Source organism: Lactuca saligna, chromosome 6 (assembly GCF_052625555.1).
Source record: "Lactuca saligna cultivar CGN05327 chromosome 6, ASM5262555v1, whole genome shotgun sequence".
In the NCBI taxonomy this organism is placed as follows: Eukaryota; Viridiplantae; Streptophyta; class Magnoliopsida; order Asterales; family Asteraceae; genus Lactuca; species Lactuca saligna.
Genome location: NC_136422.1, coordinates 142,361,669 through 142,382,662, shown reverse-complemented (window position 1 = coordinate 142,382,662; position 20,994 = coordinate 142,361,669). Strand labels below are relative to the sequence as shown.

General features: G+C 37.5%; 2 protein-coding genes and 1 long non-coding RNA gene across 8 annotated transcripts; all 3 read right to left on the bottom strand.

Moving 5' to 3' along the window:
- Window positions 1-76: 76 nt before the first annotated feature.
- On the bottom strand, window positions 77-1,144 carry LOC145002079 (protein REPRESSOR OF VERNALIZATION 1-like). The gene is made up of 3 exons (XM_078961379.1): window positions 816-1,144; window positions 677-739; window positions 77-527 (listed from the first exon to the last, which is right to left on the bottom strand). Exons 1-3 carry the CDS (start codon window positions 1,101-1,103, stop codon window positions 153-155), a joined length of 726 nt encoding a protein of 241 aa, XP_078817505.1. The 5' UTR covers window positions 1,104-1,144; the 3' UTR covers window positions 77-152.
- A 6,966-nt stretch (window positions 1,145-8,110) lies between these two features.
- Window positions 8,111-10,240, bottom strand: LOC145001438 (protein REPRESSOR OF VERNALIZATION 1-like). Its single transcript, XM_078960813.1, has 4 exons — window positions 9,461-10,240; window positions 8,900-8,968; window positions 8,456-8,826; window positions 8,111-8,351 (listed from the first exon to the last, which is right to left on the bottom strand). Exons 1-4 carry the CDS (start codon window positions 9,776-9,778, stop codon window positions 8,336-8,338), a joined length of 774 nt encoding a protein of 257 aa, XP_078816939.1. The 5' UTR covers window positions 9,779-10,240; the 3' UTR covers window positions 8,111-8,335.
- A 470-nt stretch (window positions 10,241-10,710) lies between these two features.
- Window positions 10,711-13,383, bottom strand: LOC144999686 (uncharacterized). Of its 6 annotated transcripts, none has more exons than XR_013660961.1 (8): window positions 13,362-13,383; window positions 13,039-13,112; window positions 12,513-12,584; window positions 12,154-12,342; window positions 11,950-12,043; window positions 11,785-11,848; window positions 11,356-11,428; window positions 10,711-10,919 (listed from the first exon to the last, which is right to left on the bottom strand). It is a non-coding gene; the product is annotated as an uncharacterized LOC144999686 (long non-coding RNA). The 6 variants fall into 6 exon arrangements; XR_013660960.1 differs by lacking the exon at window positions 13,362-13,383 and adding an exon at window positions 13,211-13,338; XR_013660959.1 differs by lacking the exon at window positions 13,362-13,383 and having other exon boundaries at window positions 11,780-11,848; window positions 13,039-13,337.
- Window positions 13,384-20,994: the final 7,611 nt, after the last annotated feature.

Sequence of the window (20,994 nt, the reverse complement as noted above, 5' to 3'; positions counted from 1 at the left end):
TATATATTAATTCAATGTGCTTGAACAAATTACGTTAAGGAGTTGACATATAAGTAGTGCACTCATGCAAACACAATTACATAGTCTTACTCTAAAATTATCAGAGTTAGAATAGTTTCTCATTAGACAACCTAATTAATTTAACATATGAATTACAACTTGAGAGGCCAACTAGGAATCCGATCGATTGTTTTCTGAACAAGCCCAAAAAGCTCATGTTGCTTGTTGTCTCCATAACCTACATCGACTATCCCACACAATCTCTTTAATTTTGCATCGTAAACCTTTTCAACAAAAAAACCAGGATATTCTCGAGCATTCGGGATCGTTTTGTTTGGTGGAACAAAATGCACCCGACACTTATGCATGACTGACTCAGCTGCAAACTCTATCTCATCAAAACTATAAAATAGTTCCGTTTCTTCCTCGGACCCCCACTTTCCTCCATCTTCCTTTTCTGCAATCTCGGGTCGATAAAACCTCCGGCCAATCACCATAATCCTCCCATCTCTCGTTTCTCGAATATCCTGTGTACACAACGAATTGTCTCCTTAAAAAAATGGTAATCTGCAACACATGTAAGCGACCCACAAATTGATTGCTTTTTAAGTCTTAAGTTGTGGAAATACCAACAAGTTTTAGGTTAACGTTACTGGGTTAGTTTAAAGGTGCTTACCTTAATAATAGCTACAGAGGGCTTGATGTTATATTCTTCCGGACTAACAAGCACGGTATCCTCCTGTTCAGACATGCAAACGAAGGTTTTGAGCTATTAAATCAAGCAAATTAACAAATAATAAAAGATAATGACTTACGAGCTCATAAGAGATGCCATCGGTTTCAAACCCTTTGAAATGTTTCGTTACCCATTCTCCTTCTCCAGAAACCCTAACAACATGTCCAATCGGCTTTGCGTTAACTTCTTCATCATCGTCACTAATGTTGCTGTTCATCAGTGGCAATAAATCTTGCGGTTTTACTTCTCCTTCTTCATGTTCGTCTTCATAAACGATCATCTTCTTTCTTTTCCCTAACCTGTTACCTTTGATCACCAGTGGTTGTGGTGAAGACTGGCCGGAAGGCAGAGATAGCCTGTCCTTCATCTTCACGGTGGATGGTCAAAGTGTGTAGCTAGGACTGTTAGGTGATGTTGAAGGGTATGTTATTAAAGGTGGGAAATGACTAAAATTCGCAAACAAAAGGCTTGGTTGTGTTTTCTATTTTTCCCAATTATGATATTGTATTTTACTATTATTGTGTATGTGAAAACAATTATTCTTTGTACTGTATTTATATTTCTTTTTATCTTAGGAATTGTAATTTTATATTTCTTAAAATCACTTGATTTTAAAAAAGAGTAACATGTTATATTTTGTTATTTTAGCGGGTGCTTGGGAATACTTTATAAATCCAAAATGTTTTTTTTAAAAGGTAAAAGTTAAAAATAGTTTTTAAAAAATGTTTGGATGATATTTTTAACTTTTGAATGTCTTTTATCTTTTAAAATACCAAAAGTCATAAAAGGTGTTTCATGATTTTTTTTTTTTTTTTTATTCACAACATCTTTTGAAAATTTTTAACTTGAGTAAATTACACGAATGGTCCCTGTGGTTTAGGGTAATTTGCATGTTTGGTCCCTAACTTATTTTTTTAACTTGGAAGGTCCCTACTGTTTATTATTGCTACAGATTTGGTCCCTATTGTTTGTTTTTGTTACACGTTTGGTCCCTATCTTACGTAAAAAGATAATTATTTAAATAGAGAAAAATGATAGAATAGGTAAGCTAAAGAGAAATGATGAGATTGAATGTGTGTTTATTTAAATAAATTAAAAAATCAAGGGAAAAATAGACTTTTTATGTAAGACAGGGACCAAGCGTGCAACAAAAACAAACAGTAGGGACCTTCCGAGTTAGAAAAATAAGTTAGGGACCAAATGCGCAAGTTACCCTAAACCATAAGAATCATTCGTGTAATTTACCCTTTTAACTTTTTGAAAAAAAAAATAAAAATCAAAAAGTTATTTTAAAAGGAATCCTAAACACCTTCTTATTATTATAATATTTATATTTTTTATAATACAACGTTTTGACAACTTACTGAAAACACAATTTTATAAGCTATAATAAAAATAAATAAAAATAAAACGATAATAAAAAATTAATAAAAACTTTTTTTGGTTATCCAAGCCAGTGATATTTTAAAGGGGATTTACTAATATGTGCTCTAAGTAACAAAACACTAATGAAATTAATAATTAAAATGATGAATTATGTATAATATTATCATAATTAAATGTAAAATATAATAAATATAAAAAATATTATTTATAATTAATACTTATCATATTTAATTATGATAATATTTTTTTATAATTAATACTTTAATTAATGTTTTTATATGTGTTCTTAAGATGTATATTAGAAAATCTTATTTTAAAAAGAGACAAATTGTGCCTTTGTACATTCCATTCCAAACACAGGTCTTTGTACATTCCATTCCAAACACAGGTCTTTGTACATTCCATTCCAAACACAGGTCTATCATGTGGTGGTAAATTGGAAAAAACTAATAATATTTATGAATATAAAATTTGAATTTTGAACTTTTAGAATGGCATTTTAAATATAAGTAGAAAAGGTTAAGCAGAACCATGATGGAAGTGTGAGGTATGTTGTTATTTTTGCTCTCATTTAAGTCTTTTGATGTTATAGGCATGATCTTATCTTCAACAATAAGGTTAATTAAGCAAGTCAATTTTATATTTATTTCTAACTAAAAATAGAAGTAGAAAAAATAATCAAATCAAATAGTTTGATTGGTGTACTAAGCTTCTCGGGTATGCTTGTAATTTTCTTGTAGCCACTAGCTAGCTTAATTTCTCTAATAAAAACATTACTGTTGTTCAAAAAAACCCACTGGGTTCTCATCATATGAGCAATATTTATAACTGTTAACTAACAACTTTTACGGATAATTATGAAAATAAATATACCTAGATATAACAAATAACCTGTGTTTTCTTAAATTTTGTAAATAAGCGCCAAGTTTGAAACTTGGTTAGGTTGGAACTTACGTTTTGAGGTTCGAAAACATGCTTTTTGTCAAACCAAAATAAAATAGAAAGTTCCTAATTATTTCTCATACAAGAGTATCAAACTTGTTTTTTTCTAGATGAGTTTTTGAATTTGTTCATGAATTTCGAACTTGTTCTTTGTATATATTTATTGAAAGGCTATGATCCATTTTTGTTTGAAATGAAAAAAAAAAAAACCAAAAAAGAAAAGAGAAATAATGAATTTATAGCAAGAATTAACGAGATGTAGTTTTATGATATGGAAGAAGAAAGAGTGAGAAACAAAGACAAAAGTTTAAGAATCATAAAGTTCAAAGCTCCTTTATGGTTGGAAATTTCTCAATGTTACTTGTGAAGACTGTAATGTTATTTGTGGGGACGGTGATCATTTTTACATTATATTAAAAAGATAAAATTGCAAGAATAATCTTTGTGATATGTTAAAACTAGCAAGTTTGGTTCAAAATGGGTTTGACTCGTAAAGATGGTCCAATAGTTTCGTTTTGTTGCGAGTTTGGTCCAATTTGATTTTAACTTTTTTGTAAAGACGATTTTACCATTTATTATTATATTTTTCATTTTTATTTTATTACCAACAATTAAAAAAGAAAACAAAAACAAAAGTCTCCCTCTCTCTCTCTCTCTCTCACACACACACACAGAAAAACAGAAAAAAAAACCCCTAGAAGTAGATAAACACACATTAAGATTCACATTAATCTTTTGTAAACTCACATACAATCGATTCACAATCACATTCATCTCCACTCTTGTTATGAATGTGCTTTATCCTCATGATCTTACCAACTCCCTGATTGTAAATCCTAGCCCCAAATCGCTAATATGTCATTCTAAACACCAATTTCTTTAAATCCCTAATTATCAGATGGAAGAACACTTGTTTTTTCAAGTTCATCACCTCATAGATGTTGGCCACTCATGGAAGAACACATTTATTGCTCCATCTAGTCATCGTCTTCTTCACCCACCTCCATAAACTTCAATAATCGACATCCCCTGTTGTTGTTTACTACACCAACAAAAAAATAATAAAAAAAATAATAATAAGCCATGTTCTTGTTTCACTTCATATCGATCAAGGAGAATGATATGCATATCGATCAGAGTTAAAATTGAGCAAACTTTCAGCTCAGCCCTAGCCGCTGCCTCTCAAATCCACCAGAAAATCTATTCAGTAAAAAATTGATTCAAGACATACATACACACATGTTCTAGAGGTGAAGTAGGTGATGGTTTTGGGATGAGATGGTGATGGTTTGAGTGTTGCAATGTTGATGATTATGTTAGGATGAGGGATAATGAACACATGTTCTTGAGGTGAAGCAGGTCAAATCTGTTCTCCCAAACTCCACAATCCATCACGCAACGATCGAAAACGCGATCCACAGCAGAGCTCTGAACTCGATTCGTTTATCCTCTGTCTCCTTCGTTGATAAAATCGGAGGCGTTAGGGCGGGATCGAAAATCGCGTGGATGAATTCACGTCAAGTTTTGAATCATAAGAAACATATTTCCAAACCCTTCACGATCCGATGACACAAATTGATGAAATTTTAGAACTTTTGTTCTTACCTCTTGAATCCACGATCTGGAAGATCGTGGATGCGTGATTTGGAATGGGGATCATCATTAAGAGAGGGAGAAAGAGGGGGAAGATATTTTCTTTTTGTTTTATTCTTAATTGTTGGTAATAAAACAAAATGAAAAATAAAATAATAAGGGGTAAAATCGTCTTTACAAAAAAATTCAAACCAAATTGGACCAAACTCGCAACAAAACGAAACTATTGGACCATCCTTGCGAGCTAAATCCATTTTGGACAAAAGTTGTTAATTTTGACATACCACATGGACCATTCATGCAATTTTGTTTATTAAAAATGTATTTATAGTAATAAGAATAAACTGTACAAATAATGGTTCCTGTTGTACGTTGAAAATTATCACTTTGGTCCAAAAATATTTGGACAAGTACTAGTGGTCCAAAATTTTCATTTTTTTGCGAATTTAGTTTTGGTTTTTATCTAAAATGATGAATTTACCCTTAGTATATATTTTTTTAATTTATTTATTACAATAAGTAAAAAACATTAGAAAAAATAAATAAATAAATTGTGCTATGTTATCCCCCCCCCCCCCCCCCCCCCCCCCCCCCCGCGGAGCCGATTAACGGGATTTTGTAGAATCAAAAACTGGACCGATATATAGGAACCGGTTCTTGTTCGGTTCCGAGTACGGTACCGGGTAAAGTGGGTCTAGAACCGAAAAACCCGGAAACATCAAAGTGGGTAGGTTGGAACTGGATAAAGTGGATTTAGAACCGGAAAACTCAAAAAACCTGGAACTTTTTGATAATTACTTACTACTGTGTGGGTTGAACTTTAAAAAATTTCATATTAACATCCCAACTTCGGGGGAATGTAAGTCATAGAATATGAAACCAAAATTGACAAAATTATAGTCTAAAGGCATGTACAAATTCTAAACTACACTCTGGAAAAAATCACATGTCAATCCGAATTTAAACGAATGAGATATGCATATGTTAACATTTTTAAAGAATTCAAAGTACAAAAATAAATAGCTGAAAAATTGAAAATTTTCAGCTTTGATATCCTGATTTTGGGTGGCTGTAAGTCCTTGAATATTAAACCAAAAATGACAAAATTATAATCTATAATCATGTACAAACTGTAAACTACAAGTTGGAAAAAACCTCATGTCAATGCGACTTCAAAGAAATTAGATATGCATGTTAGTGGTGGTTTTCAGCTTTGTTAGTGGTTTCCAGGTAATCCTTTTAAATCTCATCCCTACTGACGAACGACGTTGGGGTGGGGTTTAATTTTTGGGTTTGAGCACCCTTTACACTAATTTGGGCACTAAGTATGTTTATGAGCACTTGCTTTAGATCTAGGAAAGAAAGGGAGTTGTTAATGGTGGTTTTCTGCTTTGTTAGTGGTTTCCGGTGAGGCAGGGGGAGAATGGACGGTATGGGTGGTGTGGATTATGACGGATAGTGCTGGCGAACGATGGTATGGTGGCCGCTAGTGAGCTTTTATCGTTTAATGAATGAGAGATGGGGATAAGGGTGAGGAAAATAGAGGTTGTTGGCAACGGATGGTGTTGGTTGGCGACAAATGATGGTAGTTGGCAACCATTAGGTGTGATGTTTGTTGAGTGAGTGTGTAGGTGTGTGTGTGTGTTTTTATTGTTGAGAGAGAGGAAAAGAGAAATAGGGTGGTGGGTCATTTTTCAATTTTTTGTAAGTTAAAAAATATAAATTAAAATTTTTTGTATTTCAACAATTAAAGAAAATGAAAAATACAAATTATAAGAGAATAATTGTTTTTTAAGTGTATAGTGACCAAAACCAAAATAATAATAATAATAATAATAATAATAATAATAATAATCAAATTTTGAACCATTGGTGTATTCTTAAAATTTTTGAGCCAAAACCATATAATTTTGCCAACCATAGAGATTGTTTTTGCAATTTTATCTTCGAAAAAAATTTTAAATTATAAAAATATGAAAAACAATAATTATTAGTTTTCTAAAATTATATAAGCTTTTTGTAGTTTTGGAAAACGGAAAATATTCATTTTATGTGAAATTTTTTCAATAATTGTTGAATTAAATGCGATTTCAAAATTATTATTAATATTTTTAAATATATTCAAAAACAACTTTTTTTTTTCGTAATTAAACACATCTATGAGATTTAAAGTTCCAACTCCAATTAACAAAAACCAAAAGATTTTTGATGTAATATAATACACGATAACACCAAACTGCCAAAATAAAATGAAGATAAGAAAAGAAACATTAGGGGTGTGTATGGGGTGGTTTAGTTCGGTTATTGGTTAAAACCGAACCATAACCATTATGATTGGTTAATGCATTTTGGTAGCCATTGGGTATGGTTAATATTGGTTATGGTTAATGGTTTTTATCGGTTAATGTCTTTGGTTAATGGTTAATATTGGTTAACCATAATGTTCAAAATAATATAAATGACGAAAGTATATTGTCATAAAAAATGAAAATAGAATACCAAAAAGTCATCGACGTCAATGTTTGTAACCTAGTTTATAGTAATAGAATAAAATATGTACCGTTAATACTTAGAGTGAGATAACACATAGTCACATTCAAAATATAAAACATTCAATAAAAATATAAAATATTAAAAAAATTGGCATTAAAATTTCATATATTGATAATTGATATTAATATTAAAATAAAACCAAACATTCATACACGTTTAATATAATTAAATCAAAAACCATAAAATAAAAGAACCAAACATTCATATTATGTGTTATTGGATAAAAAAGAGAATCACTTATATACATTTAATGTGATTAAGTCAAAAAAATTAAACAAAAAAAGCTTAAAAAATTCAAAAAAGTACATTTTTAATATATCACAGAGTCAAGATGAACCAAGAACTTAACTTACCTAGAAGTCTTGATTATAAAGTTAAAAATCCTTCGAATAGGACTATAAAGTCAAAACAACCTTTGATTAGGATTAACGGTGCGAGAAACCTTCGATTACGATTATGAGTGTGAAAATTAAACTAATTGTGAATAATGTTTATAAATTGTAGAATTAGCCAATTAGAAATTACAATATTAATCAATAATCTAATTCAATGCATCATTGGAAGATTGTGTGTGTCTGCATGATCAACCTTTAATGGTTTGATTGCTCGTTCGTCTCTTGTAAGTGATGATTAATGGATTATATTTTCAATAATTTAATGGATCTTAAATAAGTTTGACTATATTTATTTTATATATAATCTATAATTTTTATATATTAAAATATAAATTTAGTGGTTCGGTTAATAATGGTTCGGTTAACCTATAAAACGATAACCAAACCGTTAGTTATCGGTTAACAAAAATTAGAAACCGAACCAACGGTTTTTAAAATGGTTCGGTTATATCGGTTAATTTGGTTTTGGTTCGGTTTTTCGGTTATTATGGTCACCCCTAAGAAACATATAAACTCATGGTTTCCTTTAATTAATTGCATCCACTAACATCATTAAGACATAATCCAAGTCCCAACAAAATAAATAGTAACTAGGTTAACCATTAATTACCAAATGCCTATTCAGTGCTCCTCCAATAATAAAATCTATTCGCAATATCTATCTAGTATTTCTATTTCACCCAAAATGTAACTTATATACCACCATCCCAACTCCCACATCAAGCTAAACTCACTCTCTTCTAAACCTGTAAAACATGTCAAAAATACAATCGTCCATATATATATTCTCTAAAAAAACAATTAATTTAATTTAATTTTTTTTAGATCGAAAGTAAGATATGTGACTTACGACTTGATAGGCCAATTAGGGATTCGATCGATTGTTTTCTGAACAAGCACAAAAAGTTCGAGCTGCCTACTGTCTCCATGCCCAACATCAAGTATCCCACACAGTCTCTTTGATTTTGCATCGTAAGCCTTTTCAACAAAAAAACCAGGAAATTCTCGAACATTCGGGATCGTTTTGTTTGGTGGAACAAAATGCACACGACATTTATGCATAACCGATTCAGCTGCAAACTCAATCTCTTCAAAACTATAAAACAATTCTCTTTCTCTCCTCGATTCCCATTTTCCCCCATTTTCCTTTTCTGCAAACTCCGGCCGATAAAATTTCCGTCCAGTCACCATAATCCTCCCATCTACAGTTTCACTAACATCCTGTAACAATTTCTCCCGCATTGATACAAAGTGAGAGTTGTAAGCACCTTATTGAGATAAGTTAAAAGAGTACCTTAATTATAGTTACAGAGGGCTTCATGTAGATGTTGAATTCTTCCGGACTTACAAGAACAGTATCTTCCTGTTAAAATAGTAAGTTTTTGGGGGTATTTTTGTGATTAGAATATTTTATACATAAAGACAAGAGGTGTATGATGAACGAAAAGATATTGGCTAGTACAAAAAGTACAACAGAATGGAGGCAGCATGCAAAAGATAGTGGAAAGGAAAGGCGGTGAAGGGGGGAGAAAGTGTGTTTTGGTGATTTTGGTTCATCAATGTCATCGGAAAAATCGAAATGTTCTTTTTTTTGAATTGGAAAAAACTGTGTATGATTGGAATTTTTTGCTCATGGAGATCAAATGGCTAGGTTAACAAATGTGGTTAAATTTTGTTGTGAATTCGATCCATCTCTATGAAATATTTTAACAAATTACTTATACGTAGAACTGTATAACGAATACTATCAAAACGAACAACGTTCTTCTAACAAATTAAAATTATGAGTTCAAGGAAAATGAAGGTTTTCAGGTATGAAATCAAAGAGACAAATAAGAAATAAATATTGACTTACGAGTTCGTAAGAGATGCCATCAGCTTCGAACCCTTTGAAATGGTTCCTTTTCGATTCTCCTTCACCAGAAACCCTAACCACATTTCCGATTGTCTTCGTGTCCTGTCTAGCTTCTTCATCATCTTCGTCGTCATCGTCGTCTAATTCTTCGTCTTTGCTGTTAGGTGGCAATGAAACTTGGTTTACTTCTTCTTCGTCTTCGTCTTCGTAAACGATCATTTTTCTTCTCTTCGCTGATCTCTTAGCTTCGATCGCCGATGATGGTGGTGGCGGAAAGTCGCCGGAGCTCACAGACATGCTGTCGTTCATCTCCCCCATGGCCAAAGATGCTGTGGTAGTGGACCAGTCTAGAAAAGTGGGGAGTGACTGAAATTCGCACACAAACGTTTTGCTTCTATTTTCAAAATTTCTAATTATGCCTTCTGGTATATTCTTTTTAATATTTTCTTATTTTAACTTGTTAGATAAAATAATAAAACTGTAATTTAATATTTACTAAAATATAATTTAAAAATGTTATAACATAAATCTAAAAGCACGTGGCATTGATTTATTTATATATTTGTTTTTGAATTTATAATATATCTATTATATCTAAGGTTTTAAAAAGCTTGTTATGCCCGTCATGACGTGTCATGGTTCTAAAACTTATTTCTGATGTCAAGTTTTATCAAAATGCCACTCAGATATGTGTATAAAATAGAATAATAACTGAAAATACATATAAAATATTAATTATATATAAAATTGTCGCCTTAAGTCACGCTTTACAAATAACGTGGTTCGCCAAAGTTCGGAAAAGCTTGAAGCTTGACATTACCCAATACTGAATCGAAATGAGTTGTATATATATATATATATATATATATATATATATATATATATATATATATACACACACACACACACACTAGTAGGGCACCTGTGCGATGCGACGGCATCGATTTGTTTCAATCCGGCGATAGGTTTCCGAACAAAAATCAGTTTCGTTTCGGCAGTCATCAAATTGTTTCCTTTCAACTTATTTCATTATGACTATTAGTTTTCTCTAGATGGGTAACAAATAGTAGTTCCCGCGTATTTATGATTTTGGTTAAAAATAAATATATGTTTTTTTTGTGTTAAAAATAAATATATCCTCAAAACAACAATACATATATTTATTTTTAGCGGTAAAACAACATATTTTTTTAAACCAAAACAAGCAAATGCTTAGTTAGAAAAATAAAAAGATAGCTTATACATAAAGATTAATCAAAATAATATCAGTTTTTTCTTATTTTTATCAATAAATCATTTTTACATTTGATTTTGAGTTTTAACAATACACAAAACTGAAATCTTATCTCAGTACCGCTAAATCAAACAATCTTTAACATCAGTTTTTTCTCCTTTTTATCAACAAATCATTTTTCCATGCTTAATTTTCTCAATCTTCGTCATCTTACTTTCTCTTTACCTGCATCAAAAGCAAAGATGACTAACATGATCCATTTCTTGAAAGTACAATGTTCCAATTGAGAGGTCTTTTTAAAATGAACCGGTTATAAACCTTATATAGCATCATACATTAAAAAAATTAACAAATTATAGCATTGCACTTGCAGTTTTTTTCTTTTTTATATCATTTTAGTTTTACCAAAATAGAAAGACGTGAAAGTAGGATGCTACAACAAAAAAGAACACAAATAAATGACATTAAAGACAATTTAGTCCTCTCATAATCCTATCACCAGTAGCATCCAACTATTTGGACAAAAAGTCTCATTCTACTTTGAACTTTGTACATTCAAAATAACTTTTTATTATATAAATCTATTTAGAAAAATCTAAAAAAAATCGTTTGCTCTTGAGGGATTTAACTTGGGGTCAAAATTATCAATTTTTAACTTTACCTTCTTAAACTTATTGATGGGGGTGGCTTAATGACCCATGCTTAATGAATTTCTTATGGACATTTTCATCAATCTGAAAACCAAAAGTAAAGAAAATAACCATCAAAAGGTTCCCATTACAATAAGAATCCATGAGATGACCACATTCAAATGTACTGATTTAATTTTAATAACATCAAAGTAACTAAATCATAATAGAAAATATTAAAAAGAAAAACACGTTTCAAATGAAACTCAATTAATATTTCCCACCATGTTACATAAAAAAAACTTCAAAATGAAACAATTTTCAATCTCCATTTTTGCAACCAGATCAATAAAACAAATAATAAATTATCCCAAAGTTCATTAATCTCAAAGACACAAACACATGCAGCCGCATACACACACATATACTCACACATTGTAGTAAAACAAAAAATACCTTACCCCCAATAAGCATTTTATCGAATACTTGGCGTGCACCCCTAATGTATTAAAGCATATAAGAAAACTGTAGAAAAGTTGTTAAACCAATTACCTTAGCAGCTAAAAAATCTAAGAACAAAACACCAATTTTGAAGATTGAACATTATCAAAAGAGTAATATCTTACTTCCGAGGTTTTAGACATCCGACTCGAGTATTGAATTTCCTGCTTGAGGTTTAGAAGAACCACACATTCAACCACTCCTTCAAGATATTCTCACCTGTTATGGAAAATAAGACACTTGAAGTACATTAGTAGAACAGATAATAAGGTTAATATATAAGAAATGTTTAAGGAAAAATAGTTTTATTGTGTGTAGATGAGTAATACCTGGGACATGAACCACTCCCTGCAACATGAAACTGTAGATACACAATATTAATCCACCTGATGTTACTTCGTGTTCATATCCCTCTTCGTTCATGTTCAATCTTCCTTCACCTCCATTTGTTCATGTTTTTGTCATCTTCGTTTAGTTGGTGGATGAGAAAACGAAGAAGATGACGATGATTTCCAGAACTTTACAAAGCAACAAAAAAACCAAACCGATTATCAGGAAAAAAAAATTGTATTCGGTCAACAAAAAACCCAAAATAAAAAGAAATTGTGATGCATTTGTATTGTTATAAAAAAAACAGAAAAGAGGCAAGGGAATTGAGAAGGCAGACCCGAACATGTAGGAGACTCACCTCTCGTGATGCGTCGCATGTGTAGTACATAAAGGGTTTCTTAGCATAATGTGAACACAGGTACACTTGTACCTGAAGAAGGAAAATAATGTCAAATAAACGGTTCAAAGATTCATTAAATCAAGTTTTCCTAGGCTTTGGTCTCTTTCAATGAAGGCGGGAGAAACGAAAAGATCGGTGATTTGATTGTACGTGGTCTTAGATCTATGCTTCGTGGTGTTTCGATGGTGACAACGATAGAGATCGGAACCCAAATACAAAATTGAAGAAGGATGTGTTTAGTGGTTTTTCATGTACTTTGTATTACAGTGATGAAGCTTAATGTTGTTGAGAAACTTAGCAAAGAAGATGGTGGGTCGTCATCGTTATTGAGAGAAGCCATTAGGATGTGGCTAGAAGAAATAAATATAAATTGTTGGTTGATGGGGGGGTTTGATCGCTCTTGGGTTTCACGCTATATACACCACAAAGATTGCCATCAAAATCCAGAGAAACCAAGATAGAAAGAACGTTTAGTGAGAGAGACCTTTGTGGTGAAGGATCCAATAAGGTCTTCCCATGAATATTCAAGCGATTGCTGGTGTTCAGATCTGTAAAAAACTAAACATAACCACAAATCAAACTCGTGAAAAGCAATAATATAAAGAAAAACTTATAACAAGCATGTGGGAGATGATTTGATGGTTTACGGTTGTCACCAGTTCATGGTGGTGGGAGGTTTGAAAGCTAGGAGAGAGAGAGAGAGAGAGAGAGAGAGAGAGAGAGAGAGAGAGAGAGAGAGAGAGAGAGAGAGAGAGAGAGAGAGAGAGTGAGTGTGGAAAGAAGATTTCAAAAAAATTTGAATGATACCTGGAAGAATGCCGCTTAAAGTTCCCCAGGTGATTCATCAGTGTGAGAAGTTAAAAAGAGTAAAAGAAGCTTTATGGGGTTGTATGTAATGTCTAAATACTTGTACTTATTAAAAACTCTATTGTGATTGGATATAAGCATTTCACATGGATCTCCACCAAAATAATCTTCACCGTTCAATCCTGATTCGATTGTTTAGATTTCGTTTCCTTGAATTTTAAGACATTGTTTTAAAATCTAAAGGGCCCACATTTATAAACTTTGTATAAGATGGTGTGTGTATATTGTAACGACCGAAAATTCAAGATCAAAAATTTCTTTTAATAAAACATTACTTTAAGCAAAGTCATCATTCTAAAACATAATCAAAATATAAGTTTTCAAAACACATGTTCATTATCAGAGTAAACATTCCCAGGCTGTCTATTCAATGGTGTGTGCCATGCGATCACCCTGAGCTCTTCCCTCCGCTATCGGAAGCACTTGAAACCAAAACTGAAAACCGTAAGCACGAAGATTAGTGAGTTCCCCACCCTACCACATACCATTCATAATCACATACTGCGCATACTGGGCCACGCCCGCTATCTTGGGCCTCGCCCCCTACCTCGGGCCTCGCCCGCTACAAGGGCCCCGCCGCTCCAGGCCCCGCCTGGCTTCGAGCCCCGCTCGGTTACATATCTGTTTCACTTAGGCCTCGCCCGCCAACAAGTAATAACACATAAACATATCACAACACATAAGCTAAACTCATACGACTGATCCTCTCCTAAGGCCTCGCCTATCCTGGGCCTCGCCCCTGTCCTGCTACTGATGGGCCATGGAACCCCGTCCACGCTCCTACTGGTAGTGAGATACATGCCCAGCCCACCCTCACTCCTTCCCTAACTTGGGCCTCGTTCCTGTTCTGCTACTAATGAGATATGGAACCCCATCCACACTCTGCTATTGGTGAGATACGGGACCTCGCCCACACTCACCTCCCTACCAGACACATACATGTATCACACAGACAACAAGTATAAACTATCATATAAACAAATCCTTGGGAACCCGCCCGCTATTAATGGACCTCGTCCTGAATATCATACTAGCATATTGTGCCTAGGGCTAACCCCCGGGTCTTCTACTCATAACTACATGGGCCGACATTGTGGCCTTAGACCCATTCACACAAAGGTAAACTCACCTGCACTGGCTGAACTTGCTGATGATCTCACTAGCTGCTGCCCGGCAACTCACTGAACTCCTGCTCCCCTTGCTCCCCGAACTACCAATATCAATGCAACAGTGAGTCTAACGGACCCCCGAAAGACAACCAAGTCAACCTTGGTCCAAGTCAAAGTCCTGTTCAAGGTCAACCTTCCACGTCAACCCTACTCGCCGAGTCACCCTACTGACTCGCCGAGTTCATATATTCAGAATCCTTCCTTTCGCGTCTCGACTCGCCGAGTCAGTCCATGACTCGCCGAGTCTACCGATTTCTGAGTCCTGACCTGTCCAACTCACTGAGTCTCCACCCGACTCACTGATTCGAGTCTCAACTCGAAGGGTTTGGGTTTTCGCAACCTGACTCACCGAGTACAAGGCAATCTTCATCTGACTCGACGAGCTGTTCATCCCACTCATCGAGTTGCTCCTCACCTTCATGCTACTCGCCGAGTCCACTTCAAAGGAATCGCCGAGTCCATTCAGATCTCCTTACATGCAGAGGACTTTTGAGTCATGTATGGACTCTAAACTGTAGATCTACCCTTCCCAAGCCTATTCCTCACGTAAATTTGCAAACTTTACGTGTAGAGAAGGAGATCTAGGCAAAATACACCATAAACTAAGGTTTAAGGCAAAGAGGCTCCATAAACAACTCAAGGGCTGATACTTTATGCTTCTCAAGACCATAAAATGCTTGGATCTGAAGTAGCAACTTCAGATCTGGCTTCTAACTCAAATGAATAGCATTATGGCTAAAAAGCCCCAACAACCACACATAGATCTAGGTGCAAAAAGGGTCCAAGAACTAGATTATTACCTCCAAATGCTCAGAAATGTACTCACAATCCCAGATCTATAGTCTTTTCTTGCACCTCTAAGTTCCTTCTTCCTTCTCCAAGCTTTAATGCACCCTTCAAGGCAATAAATGGCTCAAATAGAGGATATGGCGGTTAGGGTTTAGTGTTCTGGGTTAGAGAGGCAGTAAAGGAACCCTAAGGAGGAGAATGAGGCGCTTAAATAGGCTCCAAGTCCCGAATTTAGGGTTTTCTCCGCACAGACCAGACTCGCCGAGTCCCTTTGGCTGACTTGCCGAGTCCGTCACTTACTCCTCGACCCGGATCCCGCTCGAACTCGCCGAGTTCATCCTTGTACTCGCTGAGTCGCCCTTTAAAATTAGGGTTTTCTTTCCTTTCTTGGCCTTCCAGACTTTGGGTGTTACACCGCTTGCGATTTGCCTCCAAAACCCCACCAATTATTCTAACACCAGCCACCTACCTTCGCTGGCCTTCCGCTCAGTCCTTCAGACTAACGTCAATCCTTGCGGATAATAATCTCGGGTCAATCCTGACCTGAACATTCTGGAAGCCCAATTAACTCAACCGACAATCCTTTTTGTACTCTCCGAGTACAACAACCGAACCCATAGGGTTCACCCCTTCTTTCCTTGCGTGATTTCCTTGCCTTCCCAAGGCAACGCTCCATAACCATCTATCCCCTCTGCCATTGTGAAGACCCTGTCTTCACTAAATCTATTACTCCCGCTACTCCCAGTACGGGTCCTTATCGCCAGTATCCACTTGGCATTCTTTCTACTATCATTTGGTGTCGAGCACCCCACGATTAACTAATTGAATTCCACCATACGCTGAATACTCGCACTACTACTGACTGGAAATTCTGCTATTCCCTTCTGGCTTCCAGATGAACTGAGACCACCCTGGTCCCTACCAACCTATCAATATCTGGATTACCGGCTCCCACCGATTGCTGACCCAACACAACCACTAGTCTCTCCCAGCGACATTCGAAGAAACTTCAACCACCTACTGCTCAATCTATTCTACCATGCTGGCACTACAATTTCCTGGGATCCCTGATCCCCTATCTTGACTCTAAGATCCATACCAGGTCCCACCTGTGCTGCAAAAACTCACGGGCCTCGCCCACGGGTCTCACCCGCCCCTATCATTCTAGTCTCGCTTGCTTAACTACTCCCGCAAGGGCCTCGCCCACGGGTCTCACCCAACCATACCACTGAGCAACCCTGCTCTCAGGTCTCACCTACACTGCTATTCTCATATGGGCCTCGCCTACAGGTCTCACCCAATATATATCCTAGAACGACCTCTCCCAAGGTCTCACCTCTCAAGGGCTATACAGGTAAACTCCTTACCATTCTCATCCATTACCCATTCCTGATCCCTATCTGAATGCTAGGAGATAAGAGCCTCGCCCCGACTCTGCCAACGAAGCTACTATGGAATGTTACGGCTTACCCGCAGTCTTACATCACCTTCTATCGCCGTCTGCTAGTGAATGCTACAGCTGCCCCATAGTCTTACAACACTTTTCACCACTAACTGCTAGTGAATGTTACGGCTGCCCCGTTGTCTTACAACACCTTCCACCACTAACTGCTAGTGAATGCTACAGCTGCCCTGTAGTCTTACAACACTTTCCACCACTGATCGCTAGCGACGAAAGCTGAGGCTCTCCCGTCGCTCTTCCATGCTCTACATGCTGTCTCTGCCAAGATCTACTAACACGAAAGCATCTCATGCTATCTGACCTCAAGATCTTCATTCCGACTCACACGAGTCCTACAAGCAATCCTTCAACCTGAATTCCGAACCACATACTCACCATCACCATTACACGCACTGGCTGAGGGGGAGTTTCTCAAACTCCTAACCCTGAACTCCTCAATCATCAAACGCCGAACTACCTCTTTTCCTTCTTAGAAGTCATGTACTCGTTCTGGATTTGCGTGCTCTTACCCTTGAACACTCGGATGATTCTCCCCCACTTCGATCCTGCTTACTCCTCGCTTCTCAATGAATAGAAATCCCAAGCCTTGCTACTATTCCAGAATCGATCTGCTGAGGAATCCCAAGCTTACCATAGCTAGGGGTCTAACATGTCCATTTCTAAAACTTATACGGCTCTGAACTAGCGAGACATACCAAGTCCCTCCAAGGCATACTATAGTTACTGCACCCTAAGTAACCTTTTCCAACAGAACCTATCCCTTAACTACTATCCAAACATCCAAGGTATGCAGATGGCATATAACTCGATCACGAACAAACCACTCAAAAATAAAATACTCATACTGATAATGATGCAAAACCATAACAATATAATCATGCACAAATAAAAGAACTGAAAATGGAAGTCGCAAACCTGCAACATCCGCCACTGCTCGCGCCTCCAAAGTGGCCATCTGAAAAGCCCTGCCTCCTACCGTAGGCGCCTTTGCACGGCCCTGACGGCCGTCTGTGATCCTCAAGGTTGCAGGGGCGGGTACCATCACCCGTCCTGCTGAAAACAAACTAGGCCCCTGGGTCTTCTTGTGGCCCCGCTGATTGCAGTGCAAACATATCAAGTCTGATCCCTAAGTGGTGGTAACAGTACAATCCCTGCTAAAATGACCGCTCCGACCGCACTTGAAGCAGCCAGACTCACCACCGCTACCACTCCTGCATGCGCCCCTGTGCATCCTGCCACACTTCCCACATCGACTGCGGTCCTGATAATCCCTCGATCTCGAATCCGATCCCTTGGGCCTTTTTCCCGAACTCGCGGCTACCTGAACCTCATCCGGCTTCCTCTTCCGGGTCTGCTCCAAATCAATTTCCCTCTCCCTGGCCTGAGAAATCATATCTTCCAGCATCTTACAGCCGAACCTGCTCACGAACTCCCTGATGTCAGCCCTCGACATCTCATGATATCGGGCTTTCTTCATCTCCTCATCCGCGACATACTGCGGAACAAGAAGGGCCCTCTCCCTGAACTTGGTGGTGATCTCCGCCACAATCTTAGTGGTCTGCGTTAAATCCTGAAACTCCCGGGCCAACTGTTGCACCTCAATAATTGGCGAAAACTCTGCCCTGAACCTAGCTGAGAAATCGCTCCAAGTCATCACGTCCAACGCGGCATCATCACCCAAAGCATGACCAATCTATTCCCACCAATCCCTCGCTCTGTCCTTCAGAAGACAGGAAGCGAGTCTGACCTTGTCCTCCTCTACACACCGGCTCGTACGGAACGCGTTGGCAACATCAGCCAACCATCTGCTGCTAGCGATGGGGTCCCTAGCCCCATGATAATCTGGTGCCCCGCAAGCCCTGAACTCCCAAAATGTCGAGGTACGCGCTCCCATCAATGCCATTATCTCAGTACGGAAGGCTCCCAGCCTCTCATCCAAAATCTCCAATATACCCTCCTTGATCGTGCCAAAGATCACAGGAGTCTGAGCTAGAATACTGCACGTAACCTCAGTTGATATCAACTCTCTCATCCGCTCCTCGAGCTGCTCAACCCCTGAACCCGAGCCCGATCCCTCTCCGGCGCCTGATCCGCCCGCTGGTCTCTCTCGCAACGTCACCATACTTAAACATATAACATAACCACCATCAGAATACTCCTCCCTGCTGCGAGACCAAACATACTCACTACCAGGTTCCCGGTCTTGTCTCGGCCTTTCCCGAATCAAGTACGGATCCTCTGCTTTCAGTAGTACGGGCCCATACTACCTTCCACATCTATCCGTACTTTCCTCAAGAACTGCTTCGACTCCACCAGGTCCCTTTTCTACTACTACTGCTCCCAGCACTACCTCATCCTAGGCTTACCCTAGGGAAACCTCTAACTCAACTCAAACCAGCCCTCAGCTGCTGAAGGTCTCCTTGTGATGCTAATTAGCCATCACCTGGATACCATCACATGTGATGAGGCTCAGATAATCCTTCAAGTAAAAGACTCGTTCCTACAACGGTTGGACTCAAACAAGAGCTGCCCAATAGGACCAAATCCAACACTCTGAGATTATTCAACCCTGATCACATGTGACGTGTCGTATCCACCTAATAGCTAACTCCCATCACTCAGAGTCCCACAATGCACAAAGCAAGCAACATTCAGACAAAGGGAAAATCTAACCATAACATACTCAAGCAATCATATCCACATAGCAATAATCTGAACTAGCGTGCAACACAAACTCATAAACTCAGGCATAACCTAAACAGGCTATCCTACTACTATCTATTCAACACTATCAGGCATATCAAAAGCACATATAATAGGCACATAAGGCATCATCCCTAGATCCTTAGTTCGAATCTAGCATGCTGTTTCTATTAACTGATAATAAAAACATAGACTTGTATGGATATTTTGGGGTACTTACTTGAGCCCGGTTGATTGCATGCACCACACCTCTTTTCTCTTTTCAAAGTTCTTTTCTTTTTGAATTCTTTTTGCTTTTCTAAAACTGTTTTCTTTCTCAAAACTCTCTTTTTACAAAACTGTCTTTTCATTTTGAAAACTTCTATACCAATTCCTCAGTTTGAGTTCAGACACACCCAAGAGCATGTTTGAATCCCTCAAACCAAGGCTCTGATACCAACTTGTAACGACCCAAAATTCAAGACCAAAAATTTCTTTTAATAAAACATTACTTTAAGCAAAGTCATCATTCTAAAACATAATCAGAGTATAAGTTTTCAAAACACATGTTCATTATCAGAGTAAACATTCCCAGGCTGTCTATTCAATGGTGTATGCCATGCGATCACCCCAAGCTCTTCCCTCCGCTACCGGAAGCACCAGAAACCAAAACTGAAAATCGTAAGCACGAAGCTTAGTGAGTTCCCCACCCTACCACATACCATGCATAATCACATACTACGCATAATGGGTCACACCCGCTATTTTAGGCCTCGCCCCCTACCTCGGGCCACGCCCGCTACAACGGCCCCGCCGCTCCAGGCCCCGCCTGGCTTCGAGCCCCGCTCGGTTACATATCTGTTTCACTTAGGCCTCACCTGTCACAGGGCCTCGACCGCCAACAAGTAATAGCACATAAACATATCACAACACATAAGCTAAACTCATACGACTGATCCTGTCCTAAGGCCTCGCCTATCCTGGGCCTCGCCCCTGTCCTGCTACTGATGGGCCATGGAACCCCGTCCACGCTCCTACTGGTAGTGAGATACGGGCCCATCCTACCCTTACTCCTTCCCTAACTTGGGCCTCGCCCCTGTTCTGCTACTAATGAGATGTGGAACCCCATCCACACTCTGCTATTGGTGAGATACGGGACCTCGCCCACACTCACCTCCCTACTAGGCACATACATGTATCACATAGACAACAAGTATAAACTATCATATAAACAAATCCTTGGGCACCCGCCCGCTATTAATGGACCTCGTCCTGAATATCATACTAGCATATTGTGCCTAGGGATAACCCCCGGGTCTTCTACTCATAACTACATGGGCCGACATTGTGGCCTTAGACCCATTCACACAAAGGGAAACTCACCTGCACTGGCTGAACTTGCCGATGATCTCACTAGCTGCTGCCCGGAAACTCACTGAACTCTTGCTCCCCTTGCTCCCCGAACTACCAA

Excerpts from the sequence above, each read along its gene's own strand:
- LOC145001438 (XM_078960813.1), bottom strand. The coding sequence starts at position 9,778 with ATGGGGGAGATGAACGACAGCATGTCTGTGAGCTCCGGCGACTTTCCG. Across the intron at positions 8,969-9,460 it reads ATGGCATCTCTTACGAACTC|GAAGATACTGTTCTTGTAAG; the intron begins GTAAGTCAATAT and ends CTATTTTAACAG. Across the intron at positions 8,827-8,899 it reads CCTCTGTAACTATAATTAAG|GATGTTAGTGAAACTGTAGA; the intron begins GTACTCTTTTAA and ends AAATTGTTACAG.
- LOC145002079 (XM_078961379.1), bottom strand. The coding sequence starts at position 1,103 with ATGAAGGACAGGCTATCTCTGCCTTCCGGCCAGTCTTCACCACAACCA. Across the intron at positions 740-815 it reads ATGGCATCTCTTATGAGCTC|GAGGATACCGTGCTTGTTAG; the intron begins GTAAGTCATTAT and ends ATGTCTGAACAG. Across the intron at positions 528-676 it reads CCTCTGTAGCTATTATTAAG|GATATTCGAGAAACGAGAGA; the intron begins GTAAGCACCTTT and ends TTGTGTACACAG.